This window comes from Heliangelus exortis, chromosome 29 (genome assembly GCF_036169615.1).
Source record: "Heliangelus exortis chromosome 29, bHelExo1.hap1, whole genome shotgun sequence".
In the NCBI taxonomy this organism is placed as follows: Eukaryota; Metazoa; Chordata; class Aves; order Apodiformes; family Trochilidae; genus Heliangelus; species Heliangelus exortis.
In genome coordinates this window covers 2,422,608-2,439,003 of record NC_092450.1, presented here as the reverse complement: position 1 = coordinate 2,439,003, position 16,396 = coordinate 2,422,608, and the positions used below count along the sequence as shown (strand labels likewise).

The 16,396-nt window shown below is 42.3% G+C and overlaps 1 protein-coding gene across 1 annotated transcript; it reads left to right on the top strand.

Moving 5' to 3' along the window:
- The first annotated feature begins 2,135 nt into the window (after positions 1-2,135).
- On the top strand, positions 2,136-15,922 carry CDC27 (cell division cycle 27). Its single transcript, XM_071728258.1, has 8 exons — positions 2,136-2,376; positions 7,461-7,536; positions 11,068-11,215; positions 12,878-13,003; positions 13,941-14,038; positions 14,538-14,692; positions 14,802-15,016; positions 15,670-15,922. Exons 1-8 carry the CDS (start codon positions 2,350-2,352, stop codon positions 15,920-15,922), a joined length of 1,098 nt encoding a protein of 365 aa, XP_071584359.1. The 5' UTR covers positions 2,136-2,349.
- The last annotated feature ends 474 nt before the right edge of the window (positions 15,923-16,396 follow it).

The window sequence follows — 16,396 nt, the reverse complement described above, 5'->3', positions numbered from 1 at the left end:
AAGCAGTTGTGGTCCCATGGATATTTATAAAAAGCATCTGAGGATGCAGAGCTGCACTTCAGGACTGGAGGAGTGTCCAGAAATTGAGATGTCCCAAGGCAATTATCACCATTTTATCCTCTTCCAGTTCAGCTGTTTTTTCTTGAAGGTAAAAACAACCCCCTGCACACCCTAAAGAAACCTCTGGCTGTATCTCCTCGGGCTGTGATAAGACAGAAACTTGTTCCAAAGATGGTCTGGATGCCAGGAGGGTTTTTGCTCTGCACCCTGTGAAAGGCAGGAGGGAGATGGAGTTGTCAGGATGTTATCCTCTTATCCTGTTATCTCCTGGCAGGGAGATCAGGATGAGGATGAGGAACATGGACTGTGCTCCTTGAAAGGCTCCCCCAGCCCACATCACCCTCAGCACTGTGAAGGATTTGAGGGAAGGAAGGAATTTCACTGAATTGGGGTTTTTTGTGCAAGCAAAACGACTCGGAGAGGGAGCCAAGGACCTGTCTGGAGGGGGGGGGAGGGCTCCCCCTGAGCCATTTTGCTACTTAAAAAACAAAAAAAAAGCTTTGCCAGCTTGTGCACACCCTGAAAGCAAACACCTGCAGATTGCTCTGAGTGATAAAAACCTCAAAATACACTTGTTTTTTTTTTTTACAGCAATGCAAAGATAAATGTGTAAGGAAAAGGGGGGGGGGGAGCAGGCCAATCCCTCCTGCTCTCCACCCCAATTTCCAGGATCAGAAGCAGGCATTTTGGGATTTTCACCTAAAAGCTCCAGCAGGGCCAGCACCCATCCATCCTTCAGGGTGCTGGGGGGTGCAGCCTGGGTGCACCCCTATTTTTTTGGGTGCAAGTGCAGGAGGTACCAGAGGGAGCATCAGAGTCCATGCAGGGTGTGGATGGGAGGTGGTTCTGGGCTGGAAGGATTTTTACCTTTTCCCAGGTTTTGTACCTTTTCCCAGGTTTTGTTCCTTTTCCCAGGTTTTGTTCTGTACAGGAAGGGTTTGGAGCTGTCGGTGCCTGCTGATGGGTCAGAATTTTTAATAAAATGAAGTTTTATTGGGTGCCTTTATTCCTTTATCCTTCTGGGGAGAAAGCTCTCTGGCACCTACAAACAGACTCAAGTTGTGATTGGCAGCTCTCCCTCTGTATAAAATGTTTTTTTTTTTTTTAAGTTTTGAAGACTTTTGAAGTCTATTTAGACTTTTTCAGTCTTCACAGACTTAAGAGGTTTAAGTTTTGAAGACTTGGTATTAGTGCTTTACACCCTTGAAGGAAAAGCATCTTGGGGCAAGTAAAATGTAGTTAAGAGACACACCAAGACCTGGGTAAAAGAAATGTTTGGGGTTTTTAGGAAATTGCATTAATTAGCTGGAGCCTGGGGAACGAGATGATGACAAACGGGAGGTGTTTGGGGGATAAAGTCCTGATGCTCACAGAGGACCCCAGGGTCCCGGAACCTTCCCCCATCCGCCCATTTTTTCCACTCCTGGTTCTGGGTTGTTCCCAACCTCAGGATTCCTGGGACAGGGACAGGACCTGGGCTGTGCTGACCCCGCACACGGGAACCCCGCACACGGGAACCCCGCACACGGGAACCCCGCACACGGGAACCCCGCACACGGGAACCCCGCACACGGGAACCCGACTCCACTCGGTTCAGCTCAGCTCGGTTCGGCTCTGCCCGACTCGACTCGGCTCAGTGCGGTTCGGCCCGGCCAGACCCGGCTCGTTTCGACTCGACTCGATTCGGCTCGGCCCGGCTCGGTTCGGTACGGTTCAGCCCGGCTCGGCTCGGCCCGGCTCGTTTCGACTCGACTCGACTCTATTCGGCTTGGCCCGGCTCGCTTCGGTGCGGTTCGACCCGGCTCGATTCGATTCGGTGCGGTTCTGCCCGGCCCGGCCCGGCCCGGCTCGATTCGACTCGGTGCGGTTCTGCCCGGCCCGGCCCGGCCCGGCTCGATTCGACTCGGTGCGGTTCTGCCCGGCCAGGCCCGGTTCGGTTCGGTTCGGTTCGGCTCTCTCCGTTTCCCAGGACGCTCCCGCCTGGCCGCCGAGCGCAGCTTTTCCTCATCTGTTTTCCATCGGCGCTCGGCTCTTTCCGTCCCCGTCTTTCGGCTATTTCCGGCAGGCGGTTCGGCTATTTCCGCCGCCAGCTTCGGGTAGACTCGGCGTTCGGCCGGCCTCGTTCCTTCCCTCCCCGCCGCCTGCCCCGGTAACGGTCGCTGGGAGTTTAAATGAGCAGGGGCCGGGCCGGGCTGCGCCGCCGCCGCCGGGACACGCACTGAGGCGGGGCCGGGGCCGCCCCTCTCCGGGCTTGGCGAGGAGGAGGAGGAGGAGGCCGGGGAGAGCAGGATGACGGTGCTGCAGGAACCCGTCCAGGTACCGACCCCTGGGCTGCTCGGGCTCGCCGCCGCGCTCAGGCCCCAAGGCCCGGCCCGGCCTGGCGGGGGAGCCGGACCCGCGGTGCCGCCCGTTCCCCGGGGGAGGCCTCAGCTCCGCCGGGCCCCTCTCTTGGGGTGCCCCCATCTCCCGGGCCCTCTCCTGAGGTGCCCTCCTCCCCCCTTCCCCGTTCGGGCCTCTCCCGGGGGTGCTGCGGGCCCCGGGTGCCCCCTCCCCGGGGGAGCGGGCCCTGCCCGTAGGGTGCTCCGGGGGGGGGGGTTGTGGGGCTGCTGGGCTTCCTCACTCCTTCTTCTGTCCCCTCCCTATTCCCTGTGCCTCTGAGAAGAGCTGCCCTCACCCTTTCTGCCCCGGCCGGGGGTAACCGGTCCCGTTCCTCCTCCCCCACCCGGGGGGTGTCGGTCCCCGGCGGTACCGTGGCGGGGTCGGCTTCCAGAAAAGGCCCTTTCGGCTCCCCCCTCTCCCTCGTAGGTCCCCTGGGAGACCTGTTGATGCCTCTGTGTCTTTCTCTCCCCCTCGTTTACCTTCCGCGCTTGTTGCTGTTTCATTTTTTAATGCTGAGGGGGTGGGTGCTCGGCTTGGCACCTCTGGCAGAAATGAAGGACGCGGCTCCTCCTTTCCCAGGAGTTAAAATCTTCAGGTCGATGGGAGACCCAGGACAGAGAAGAAGGCGAATTTCGGATTTCTGCCATGTTTTAATCTCCCTGCAGTTCCCCTGGTGGGCTTCCTGCTCTTGTTTTTCCCATCTGCAAGGCATGAATCACAGACCTGCAAGTTGCTGTTGCTTTCCCCCTTTTCTGTATGCCCAATTTTCTACCTGTATTATCATTATTAATTTCTCTTCTTATTAATGTTCCCATCCTCTTATTTTATATTCAGTTTTTGAACAGGATGTTGGGGGGGTGGGTTTCTAGTTGTGCTAGGAACCTTTCACTGTGTCTTGGTAGCACATTATTGTGTTCTGTAATGAAAGCAGGGAAAATTCTTGCATTTGGCTCTTCTCTCTCCTTTTAATGAAAAGATAAGAGGGGAAGAAAGGCTCCTTCTTTGCCAGCCCATCTTGTGGACTTGACTTCGTGTAAGATGGTGACAGTGGTGGCCTTCCTGTAGCCCAGGGGTTTGTGTCCTTGATGCTTCTGTTCTGAGAGCAAGGGTCAGGGTGGTGCTGGAAATGCTTTTGGCCCCCCACTCCCTCTTCTGCAGGGGTCATCCTGACACCATTGCTGTTCCCTTTGGAGCTGGGCTGGCGTTTTGCACAGGAAAACTGTGGGATTATGATAGAAAAAAAAGCAAGAATGCATTGCAGGGTGAAGGACAGGGAACAATATTTAATGTTTCCAGTGCTCTGTTCATCAGACTTGCCAAGTGGGAAATATTTGCTGTTCTGGTAGAAATGTGCAGACTTGTTTTCATTTTTCAGAAAGTGAAGGACATCTCCTAGGCCCTTCTCCATTCCTAAGCCCTTATCAGGTTGGATGTTTTGATGAGGCTTTTCTGCATCCAATAGATCTGTTTATATTCTGCCTGCTTCCAAATGCCAACTAATTCCTTGCTGGTGGTTCTCTCACCCTTAGCTTTGCTGTTATTCCTTTTAGGTTTGATTTCTTGTGGCCTGGGTCACTTTGTTGCTTTTAATGGGGAGGAAGTGATCAGTGCCCCATCCAAAAGAAATTCCAGGTTCCAGTTCTGCCTGGAGGTTCTGTTGGAGCTGGGTGCAGAGGTTGGATTTTTATCTCCAGCAGCTTTTTAAACCAGCTCACACTTTTTTTTTTTTTCCTCCTCACCAGTGTAACATGTCCAGTGAGTGCTCTCCATTTTGCTGTGCACATCTGGATGAAGTTGATTGCATTTCTGAGTTCCCATTTTAGCTCCAGTCTGTGTTCTTAGCTCCATTTTTTTTTTTTTTTTTTTTTTGTAACAATATGATTGGAAAAGTTGACACTGCTTCTCTTTTTTGTCACTGCAGAGATTTTTTTTTTTTTTTCTTCTATTTGTCTCTTCTCTTACAGCTTTTCAGATGTCTACAGGGCTTAGTGTTCCAGGAAAAACTGTCATCTTTACAGCTGTGACATGTAAAGCATGACAGATAAATAAAAGAATCTGCCTCTATGTTGCCTTATAAATGCTGGGGTTTAATTAGATGAAATTCATGTCCCAAAAGGCATCCTATTCACTGGTTAGATTTTTACAAACTATTTTTAATCCTTTAAAATGAACAAAAATGCCAGAATTTCTGTAGACCTCTGAGGTACTTTTTTTTAAAGCCTCTTCAGCTCAAACAGAAAACCTTGCATCCCATGTGCTGGAAAACTGCCTGGAGGCCTTCCAGATATTGCTGAAAAACATCTTGGGAACAAAAGGAAGACTTTCCTTGGAAGTTTGCTGTTAAGGTGATCTGCTGTGACCTGCTGGAATGGTGCTTTGAACTCCAAGGTTACTTTTAGGGCTGAAAATGTGCAATACTGATGCCTGGTTAATTAACAGGCAGAGTTTGCATAATTAGTAGATGCAGCACAACTTGTCACAGAAAACTCTTTCCTTTGCCCACCCTGCAGAAGTTTTAAATCATGATAGCAACTGCTTAGCATAGCAGCAGCCTCTAAAGCTTGGAAAATAAATTCCAAGCCTCTTTAGCTGTTGGAATAGAAAATTTACCCTTGAAGACCTTTTTGGTTTAGTTGTGAAGTGCAGCTTGGACAGTGCACAGGATTTTTTGGATAGAAGATGGACCTGACTCTGCTTTCTCTGGGTCTCTGCTCAGGATTGGTTGTTATTTGACCCAGTCTGTGGTGTAACTTTTATAACCTGCCTGTGATCCATCCAAAAATGACTTGTGGCCCTTCTCAGCCTTTGGCAAAATTGCTTCTGGCAACTTGCTCCTGTTGGAGAAGTCAAATGCCATGGATTTCCCTGTAAAAACTGTATTTTTTTTTAACCTGAGGATGGCACAGCTTGGAGAGATTAATCTTGTCATTTGTGACTTGGTAAGGGAAGAGCTGCTTCTGAGAGCAAGAGAAAAATACTGAAACTTGGGAATAGTCTGAAAGATTTTAATGTTCTCCTTCTCTCTCTCACTTTTTGTGCCATGCTGTCTGTGGGACACAACCTTGGAGCTGCTCAAGGTGAAAGGGAGTAACCACAGCAGGCAGAGTCTGTGCTGAAGTTATCTCAAGTGTGGAATGCAACCAGAAAGAAATAATAATAGAAAGAAATAAAATAAAGAAATAATAAAATAAAAAGAAATAATAAAATAAAATAAAGAAAAAATAATAAAATAAAAAGAAATAATAAAATAAAATAAAGAAAAAATAATAAAATAAAAAAATAATAAAATAAAATAAAGAAAAAATAATAAAATAAAAAGAAATAATAAAATAAAATAAAGAAAAAATAAAGAAATAATAATGCCTCTGAAATATAAGAACCAAGCTAAGAGAATTTGTTTCCATGTGCTTTCACACAGGCTTAAAATTACCTCTTGATTTTCTTGGGACCTAGAAGAGAAAATAGTTCTCTCTAGAGAGATTTAGTGGGGAATATTCTATATAGTAACTGGAAGGTCTGGTGTGTACTGCTCATGATTATGTAGGTTTCCCATGAAAAGAATATTTTTCACACCCTGAGTTTGTCAAGTTTGTGTTGGAAGAAGTAGCATATGGTATATGTAATTCTGCTGCTTGAATTTATTTATTTTTTTTTTTTTAGATTAAATTGGCACTTGCCTTTCCTGCTGGGAATAGCATTACAGGGTGCTGGTTCCTTAGTTCTGGGAAGTTTCTGCTAATTTTGGAGTTGGTATCAGAAGCTAATTCAGTTTATGTCTTCTTGCTGATGAATATTGAAGAAATATGAGCTCACAGAGCCTTGAGCTCCCAAGTCCAGAGCTTGTTTGGATCAGTAACAACAAAATGACTGCAAAATGGCTGTTTAGGGGGAAACTGCTTTGGAGTTTGGGCAAGATGGGAAGGAAGAGTTGTCAAGAACCTTCTAACTTCAGAACACAACCCCTGCTAAGTGTGCACCCCACCTCCTGTAACAGGTGGGGAGGAAAGGTGAAATAATTCTTAAAAGGAGTTATTTTTCCCAACCCACCCCTCTGATAGAGCTAAAGGAAAGCTGTAAGTCTGATGTGAACAAAATTGGCTGAGTAAAATCTCTTTTTTTGCTGGGAAATCTCTTTTTGTGGATGGCTCTGGCTGGTGACAGCACCTTCAGTGGTGCACATGGTTTCTCCACCTGTCTGGGTGTTTGTTGGGTGTTTTCCTGGAGCTGTGCCACCTCTGAAATCTCCACAAATCTCAACAGTCCCAACCTCTGGAGCTTGGAAAAGGAGGACAGGAGCCCTAAGCATTTAATAGTGTTGACCAAGTGTAAGTGTGTGAGCAAAACAGGTTCCTTCCAGTGTGGATGCATCAATTTGTCCATCATTTTGCATTTTCTTCTCAATTAGTGGCAGAAAAAAAGTGGCTGATGGGCAAAGACCCCCCAAAAAAGCAGTGGATCACCTTCATCTTGGTTCTTGGAGGAACACTGAAATTTCTTTGAGGAAGGTGCTGTGGACCCAAATCACTGCTGAAGATGAAATGGTTTAAATGGGCTGAGAAATGCTGGTGAAGTGGGTTGGGCACCTCAGCTGCTTCCCACCTCCCCTCCTCAGGCACAGCTGAGAGAAAAGGGAAATATTCTGGTGTTGGGGAGTTGGTTGTTCTTCCTTCATGTGGTTTTGTTTGGTGGTTGTGTGCAATAATCCAGTCTCAGTTCTGCACCAGGCTAAAACTCAGTAACTCTTGGAAATATTTAGTGATCTCAAGGCATGTTGGATGAGGTTTAGAGATGCTGTGCACAGGAACAGCTGAGCAACATCCTTGGGCTGCTTCATTACTAAAATTATTTTTAAGTCTTTTTACTAACAGCTGAAACAACTAAAACTTGTCTTGCACACTTAGCCTTCTCCATTCTTTTTCAGACTCCAGTAAGCCAGAGTTGAACTTTGCCTTTTGGCAATAAGAGCTGATCAGTTTTGTGGGTTTTAAGCTTCTTTTTCAATTTATTTTCTTGTTTTGCAGGCTGCTATATGGCAAGCACTTAACCACTATGCTTATCGTGATGCAGTGTTCCTTGCTGAAAGGCTGTATGCAGAAGGTATGTACTTTGCAAATATAATATTGGTTTTTTTTCTTTCCCCTTTGATTTAGGATTTTTTTCATCCTGCTTTGTTTCACTCCTGCTCTTGTGATACTGGAGTTTTAACTTTCTGGTTAAAAAAAGCAGAAGAATGCCTCAAAATTAGGTTGGAAAATCATGTAACAGCAGCAATGTTTACAGTAAAACCTCCTTAAAAAAAAAAAAAAGAAACTCATTTGTTTAAATATAATGTTTACAGTGACCTGTTGAGTTGTGTCAAAGGGGGGAGTTTTATTAAGCAGTCCATGGATATTTGGGTATTTTAAGCAGTCTGAGGATATTTTCAGTTTAGAAGCAGTATAAAAATTGTAGAAATTGTCTTGTTATTGAAAGGTGTGTTTGTTACTAATCCTGTTTGGTTATGAGAGCTGAAAGAAATAATCTTGTGATGAGGGCAAAGCATAGTGAAATGGAGACAAGGAGAAGCAGAACATATGGAATAGATACTGGATTCTTCTTAACTCTTCCTTCATTGTAATCCTGGGATATGGGATGTCTTGGATACTGAGCAGGCAGCAGTAACACAAATCTCTATTTTTTCTGGGTCCTTCATAGACCATTTTCTTGTGTTCTGGTCCCTCTTTATTAACTTTTCCTCCATTACCTCTGATAAGCTTTTTATTCTTTTCTACTTCTTTATCCTCAATGCTTCAGGTTTTTTTTTTCTCTGTTTTGAAAGGTATTGTCTCACAGTCACTCACATGAAAAAAAAAGCCCCAACTCTTAAGCTAAACTATAACCATAATGTAATTTCTCATGCTAAAGAGCTTGTAATGTGAATTAAACTGCATAACCTCTTTCATGCTCTGTTCTGCAAGGAAATATTTGGCTTTCAATGTTTTGTCTGACATGCTCAGAGTGCACTTAACAGCACAAAACTCTTTTTTTTGAGAAACCAAGTCTTTTTTTTTTTTTTTCCCCTCATGTCAAGGTTACCCATGAAATCTGGGATCTTCCTTTTGGGGTTGAAAAAAAGGTTGTGTAGATAAGAGAGAAACAGAGGTTTGGGCATGCCAGGTTTCCCCTGAACACAGCACATTGCAGGGAAATGCTGCACAGAAGGTAATTGCCAAGGCTGTAGAAATGAAGAAAATCCACTTTTTGCAGCAGTCAAGAGAAAAATACAGGGTTTGATGTTACCTTTGTAGAATAATACTCTGCTAGAGTACTTCAAACAGCTTTTTTTTTTTCAGTGACCAACAGTGCTGAGAGAACAGCATGCATGCTGCCACTTGGTTCAAGCAATTAACTGCTAACAAAACATTTGCCTTCTGGTTAAAATAAGAAATTCTGCAGAGCAGAAGCTGCTGAACACTCTCTCTGTGTTGGCAGTGGGGATTTTACCCTGAGAAGAACTTACTTTTAAGTCCATCTGCAATTACTGTCCTTGTGGGGACATCTGTGGCTTGGTAGTTTCCCAGAACTCTGGAAATGGGTTAAATTAGTGGATAAAAGAATTGATTTAACTTGAATTTTCAAAAAGATTTTCTGGTGTTTCTAGCAGAAGGCTAATAAAATGTCCTTCTCTCTGGGTCTTGAGTTTCCACTCTCACTGAGTGGTGGCACAAACTGAAAATACTTTTCAGTGTAGCAAAGGATTTGAGCAGGTTGCTCAAAGAGGATTTTGTGCATTGCAAGTATTGATTTTTCTGAAAAGTTTGTAGATAAATGGAAAAACACCAATTTTTTTTTTCTTTTAGTGCTGAACTCCATCTTTTAATGCTTCACTCCAGCCTGGTGCTGTGTTCTGAAAAGTAGAATGTGGGTTTCTTAGTGGTCTGGAGATTTAAATTCCTTGCCTTGAGAGGAAACCTTGGATTTAAAAATGTCTCATTGGATAAAGGTGACTGGAGTGTAAAAACTTAATTTTGGTGTAGAGGTGACTGGTAAAGTCAAAAATCAACTAAATAGCCACTAAAATTGGGAAAGTTGCTCCACTAAGTCATGTGAGGCTACAACATGAGACAAATAACAGAAGGCAAATTGCAAGCAGGAAAACAATTAAGAATTGGTCTGAAATTCCAAGAAAATGGAAGTTTATGTGCTGATGAGGACAGAAATGCCCCTTCTTTGGGGAATGAATCTTTTAATGACTGCTGTGCTTGACTTGTGATTTTTAACATAATCACACATGGAGATTGGGTAGCCAGAAGGATCCAGGCTTTTTTACAAAAGTAGATCTTAAGAATTGGTCTGAAATTCCAAGAAAATGGAAATTTATGTGGTGATGAGGACAGAAATGCCCTTCTTTGGGGAATGAATCTTTTAATGACTGCTGTGCTTGACTTGTGATTTTTAACATAATCACAGATAGAGATTGGGTAGCCAGAAGGATCAAGGCTTTTTTTACAAAAGTAGATCTTAAGAATTGGTCTGAAATTCCAAGAAAATGGAAGTTTATGTGGTGATGAGGACAGAAATGCCCTTCTTTGGGGAATGAATCTCTTTTAATGACTGCTGTGCTTGACTTGTGATGTTTAACAGCAAGCTCCTTACTCACACATGGGGATTGGGTAGCCAGAAGGATCAAGGCTTTTTTACAAAAGTAGATCTTAAGAATTGGTCTGAAATTCCAAGAAAATGGAAGTTTATGTGGTGATGAGGACAGAAATGCCCTTCTTTGGGGAATGAATCTTTTAATGACTGCTGTGCTTGACTTGTGATTTTTAATATTAATCACACAGGGTTATTGGGTAGCCAGAAGGATCAAGGCTTTTTTACAAAAGTAGATCTTAAGAATTGGTCTGAAATTCCAAGAAAATGGAAGTTTATGTGCTGAGGAGGACAGAAATGCCCCTTCTTTGGGGAATGAATCTCTTTTAATGACTGCTGTGCTTGACTTGTGATGTTTAACAGCAAGCTCCTTACTCACACATGGGGATTGGGTAGCCAGAAGGATCAAGGCTTTTTTACAAAAGTAGATCTTAAGAATTGGTCTGAAATTCCAAGAAAATGGAAATTTATGTGCTGAGGAGGACAGAAATGCCCCTTCTTTGGGGAATGAATCTTTTAATGACTGCTGTGCTTGACTTGTGATTTTTAATATTAATCACACAGTGTTATTGGGTAGCCAGAAGGATCAAGGCTTTTTTACAAAAGTAGATCTTAAGAATTGGTCTGAAATTCCAAGAAAATGGAAATTTATGTGCTGAGGAGGACAGAAATGCCCCTTCTTTGGGGAATGAATCTTTTAATGACTGCTGTGCTTGACTTGTGATTTTTAATATTAATCACACAGGGTTATTGGGTAGCCAGAAGGATCAAGGCTTTTTTACAAAAGTAGATCCTAAGAATTGGTCTGAAATTCCAAGAAAATGGAAGTTTATGTGCTGAGGAGGACAGAAATACCCTTCTTTGGGGAATCAATCTCTTTTAATGGCCATGCTTGTTTTCTCCCATCTTGTTCTTAGCTGACTTCTTCTCCCTGCCTTTATAGCAACGTGGTAAACTGATGATTTTTTATTTTATTTTTGATTTTCATCTTTTTAGTGCATTCAGAAGAGGCCCTGTTTTTACTGGCGACGTGTTACTACCGCTCAGGAAAGGCCTATAAAGCATACAGGCTCCTCAAAGGACACAGCTGTACTACCCCCCAGTGTAAATACCTGCTTGCAAAATGTTGTGTTGACCTCAGCAAGTAAGTAAATCCTTGATATTTTACTTACAGGTGTTTTATTTTCTTTGGATTTCTTTTTGAAAGCTGTCGTATCACCTGAACGAGTTCATTCCTTGGTCCTTCAGCTCTAAAGAGAATTTTAAGTTCAATTCACTTTCAGATCTGGATCTAATGGAGCATTAACCCTTACTGCAGCAACCTCTAAAAGGTGTTGAATAATTTGTGAAGGAGTTTGTCAAGCTGTGTGAGGGGAGAGAATGTTGATTGCTGAGATAACTCAAGGAGAACACTCTGGGAAGGGTTTGGTTTTGGTCATGGAACCAAAATGCCAAACTTTTCCAGAGGTAGCAGGGAATGCTCCTCAGTCTTCTGTACCCTCTGTAGCAGGAGAGTCTTTTGACATCTTTGTAGTAGCAAGGGTGTGTCTGCTTTATTTTGACACTCAACACTTTTGGAGCTATTAAGCTACAGGTTTCTTTGCATCTTCTGTTGAAAGGGAAATCCTGTTAATGCTCTGCTTGGAAAGGTCCCACTGGAATAAATTTGAAGCTGTTGATTCCCTCTCTTGCTTTTATAAAATCTGCTGTGTGCAGAGAGAGGACATCAGCTCCTGAACTGATTTCAGATAGGTGGAATCTCTTAAAAATACTTTTTAAAATGTCTTAAATGTATCTTGTCATTGCTGTTGTAGTTATATGAGCCCTTTTATGGAGATGTACCTTATTTTGACATCTTTGTAGTAGCAAGGGTGTGTCTGCTTTGTTTTGACACTCTCAACACTTTTGGAGCTATTAAGCTACAGGTTTCTTTGCATCTTCTGTTGAAAGGGAAATCCTGTTAATGCTCTGCTTGGAAAGGTCCCACTGGAATAAATTTGAAGCTGTTGATTCCCTCTCTTGCTTTTATAAAATCTGCTGTGTGCAGAGAGAGGACATCAGCTCCTGAACTGATTTCAGATAGGTGGAATCTCTTAAAAACACATTTTAAAATGTCTTAAATGTATCTTGTCATTGCTGCTGTAGTTATATGAGCCCTTTTATGGAGATGTACCTTATTTTCTTGTGGGAATGGGCTATACTGGTAGAATCATCCACCTACAGCTCTAATTTCAAGTGGAGGCAAGAAGAGATAATTTGTTTGTGCAGATGTTGGTCTCAAATGCCAGAAAAATGCCTCCAATTCCATTTTCAAGCCTCACAGTGAGTGGCCCATCCTATGTGATTCTCCTTTTGAGCCTCTCTTGCAAGGAAACAAGATGTTAAAATCCAAACTCTGTGCCAGGTCCCAAGATTGGGTCTTAACTGAGTGCCTGGAGCCTTACAGAATTTTTTTTTTTTTTTTTTTAGTTGGGCAACAAAGCCAAACCAAGTTCTGTCTTAAGTTTGTTACCTAAGAATAAGCACTTCTGGAAAAGTCATGTTATATTAAGTGTCTCTTTTGGAACACTTAGCTTATTTTTTGGTTTTCTTCCCCCTCCCCAGTAGAGATGTTGAGCTTCAGAGTGCTGCTTAGAGGAATCCATCAATTCCTAAAAATGAATTTACAGGAAATAGATTGTGTGTGATTTGAAACTTGGGCACACTGACAGTGGATTTCTGTTTTTTGTTTGCAGCAGGGTGAACACTCTGGACTACCAATACTGTGAGCCTTGTAACCCCTTTAAACCTCTTCTTTTTTCAAAAGGCTTGCAGAAGGAGAGCAGATCTTATCTGGTGGAGTGCTGAATAAACAGAAAAGCCATGATGACATTGTTATGGAGTTTGGTGACTCTGCATGCTTTACCCTCTCCTTACTGGGACATGTTTACTGGTAATACTGCTTTTTTCTTTTGTCTCATCAAGCCTGGGGGTTGGTTTTGTTTTATTTATTTGCCTGAGCTCAATTTTAGTCTCTGGGTTATGAAATCCTGCAAGATTTTAGAGGATGGTAGGTGCAGGTAGGTAGTTATTGAAGCCATTTAACTTGGGAATGCAGGAATGGTTCATCTTTCACCCAGAACTTCTGACTGGCAGCACAAATCCCTCTTTTCCAGGTTATTAAGCATTCAGTCCAAGGGTCTTAATAACTTTGAGCTTGTTCTGTAGCCTTCCCTAAAACTCTGAAGCCTGTTTCCACTGTTGCCACTTTGATTTTTCTCTATCTGTTCTGCAGATCTATAGCTGTCACCTTCAAATCAAAGTTTTGAGGCCTGCCAGTTAGAATAAATCTGTGAATTTAAGCATTTTGCATTTCCCTGGATGCAAGAAAGGTTTTGGTAAATGTGAAGAGGTTGAATGGGACTTGTGGGGTTCTTGGATTCTTCCCTAGGGTACCAGTTCTCAAAACCATTTATTTCAGAAGCTGTCTTTGTGACACTTAAGTGTATAGTTTAGCCCCTAATTTAGATGCACAAATCTTTTCCCTGGATAATTTCAATGGCTGGAGGGCTAGCAACCAGGTTGCTTTTTGAGGAAAAAAAAGAAGAAAGCTGTTGCAGAGAACAGCATCTTTGTAGAACAAAAATTCTCAAGCTGTAGCAGCACTTCTAGAACACTTTTGAGGACTGGCTCTGAGTACCTTTGATTTATATCAAAATATGTCAAATAGCTTGAAAATAACTCAGTTTTACTCCTGTGCTTTGAGTAATGAGGAATATTGCTGTGCCTCTCAATATGGTTTTGTTTTTCAATTCTTCTGGAAAGGTATCTTGAACAAAAGTCCTGGTTTTAAGTTTCCTTATAAACATTTTTTTTTTTTTTTTTTGCAGCAAGACAGACCGGCTTGCCAAAGGATCAGAATGTTACCAAAAGAGCCTTAGTTTAAATCCTTTCCTCTGGTCCCCTTTTGAATCACTCTGTGAAATAGGTAAGTCTGCAGAGGTTTGAGCAGTGAAGATGTTTTCTGCTTTTCTGATTTCCCATCACCCCGTGGCAAGGTTTGTTTTACTCCTTGTCTGGAATTAGTAAGGAAAATGCCAGCAGAATTCTTTGGGAGGGGTTTTGTGAGCAAAAATGCATTTAAAATTCTTAGCCAGTGGCTAGAGCTTTTTGTTTTCTATCTTCACAATTTATATTTTTGGATTTAACAATTCTGTATGTTTTCCACCTGACAGTGGATCCTGAGAAACTCTGCTTCTGAGAATCACTTTAAAAAAGTGTTTTGGTTGGTTTTTTTAATTTTTTAAGTAAAACCAATTGCTTAGGCTTTTGTATTCTTTCCACTCAATCAGCAGTGTTCTAAAACAATGAAATAAGAAACCACCCCCTTCTAAGTTACTTTTCTCCTGTCTCCTCCTTGTTTCAGACTGAATATTCAGCATGTAGGCTGAGGAATAACTTCTTTAAATGTTCTTCTGATCTTACAGGTGAAAAACCAGACCCTGACCAAACATTTAAATTAACATCTTTACAGAACTTCAGCAGCTGTCTGCCTAACACTTGCACAACCTTGGTATCTAATCACAACATATCCCACAGACAGCCTGAGACTGTCTTGATGGAAACACCTCAAGACACAATTGTGAGTTTTGCTAAAATCCTTGTATTTAAAGCAGCCTTTCCAGCTTAACTGAAGAAAGCTGATTAGAAACAAGTGTCTGAGTGCCTGACACCTGCCTTCCATTTTTCAGGAGTTGAACAGAATCAACCTAGAATCCTCTAATTCAAAATATTCCTCCTTGAACACGGATTCTTCTATGTCTTACATTGACTCAGCTGTGATTTCACCAGATGCTGTCCCTCTGGGGTCAGGAACTGCCATTTTGTCTAAACAGGCTCAAAATAAACCAAAAACTGGGAGAAGTTTACTGGGGGGACCAGCAGCTTTGAGCCCACTAACCCCAAGGTAAGTCCTTGAGACAGAGAATTCCTCTCTACAGCTGTTGATAATTTTTGATAGAGGAAGGTGCCTGGTGCTGCACAACATCCCCAAACATGTATGTTGGTAGCATGTTGTACATCATGCTACAGAAGCTAAACACCTTCAGCCTTTGGTCCCATCTGGGAGGGTTTTTTCCAACTGTTGTGATTTTTCATTAAAAGAGAGGAACTGCTAGTTTAGTAAATTGCTTATTGTGGTGTTGGAAGAATTGTTAAGTTCAGAGCAAAAAGACTCCTTTAGACTTTAAGAACATGACTTAAAACTCTTATAAAGAGCATAGATTCCCACAGAATTGCCATGGTTGGAAAAGAACTCTAAGATCAGAGTCCAATCCTAAATTTCAATGTCATTTTGGTTTAAGCTGGATGATATTAAAAGCTGTTAATACTTGATTCTGTTTCTCTTATTATGCAAGCAGGCAAAGTTCTGTGTTTTTCAGGAATAAAGATGCTTTCTATTAAAGTGTCTTTTATAGGTGAGGATATTAAGATATTGAGGGTTAACTTGATTTCAGAACTCCTTCATTGATTTAAATTAATCACCTGAGTTTTAACCACAGAATCAGGCACTGAATCTAAGACTCAGAAATTGGCCCTTCCTCCTCTTTTTCTTCTCAGCTTTGGAATTTTGCCACTAGAAACCCCAAGCCCTGGAGATGGATCATATTTACAAAACTACACAAACACTTCCTCTGTAATTGATGTGCCATCCACAGGAACACCTTCAAAAAAGGTATTTTGTGTTCTAGACTTTGATCCCTGGTCTATAAATTTGACATTAAAAAAGAATCCAGAGTCCCAGGTGGTGCTGACAATGAGGAGAACCCCCCCTTATCCCCTGCCTTCAGAATTTGTTTGGGAAAACAATTAATTTGAGTGTGGAATTGATTGCAGCCCTCCTTTAGCTGTGGAAAAGGTTTGGGTTAATTAGAAGAAAAATAAGTTTATGGTTAATTTTAATATGATTAAAAAATAATCTGCTAACTAACAGTTATTTAAGGCAGTGAAAGAATATTTTTTCACCAGCTCATGTATTTATAGGCTCGTGAGGATGGGGGTGAGGGGAGCATTTTAATTTGATGACAAGTGGTCCAATATTATCCTAACAAAACTTTTTTAGACTTTTCTGAAGTGCTAGTTAAAATAAATCTTGTTTTAGAATAGTATCTTATGTTGAAACAACTGTTTCTAAAGCCTCAAAAGGTTTTATTTTTAAACTTGTCTTCTCAAAGGAGGCAGCAAGAAAAAAAATGAACCATATCTCAAATCAAGACATCTGCTTTGTAAATATTTTCAGCTTATCTTGTCACTTCCTTTGGCTAGCAAAAAAATTTTTTCTCAACTT

Bases quoted from the DNA above. Each gene is read 5' to 3' on its own strand.
- CDC27 (XM_071728258.1), top strand. From the start codon at position 2,350: ATGACGGTGCTGCAGGAACCCGTCCAG. The intron at 11,216-12,877 runs GTAAGTAAATCC...TTTTTTCAAAAG, and splicing joins TGTTGTGTTGACCTCAGCAA to GCTTGCAGAAGGAGAGCAGA. The intron at 14,693-14,801 runs GTGAGTTTTGCT...TCCATTTTTCAG, and splicing joins AAACACCTCAAGACACAATT to GAGTTGAACAGAATCAACCT.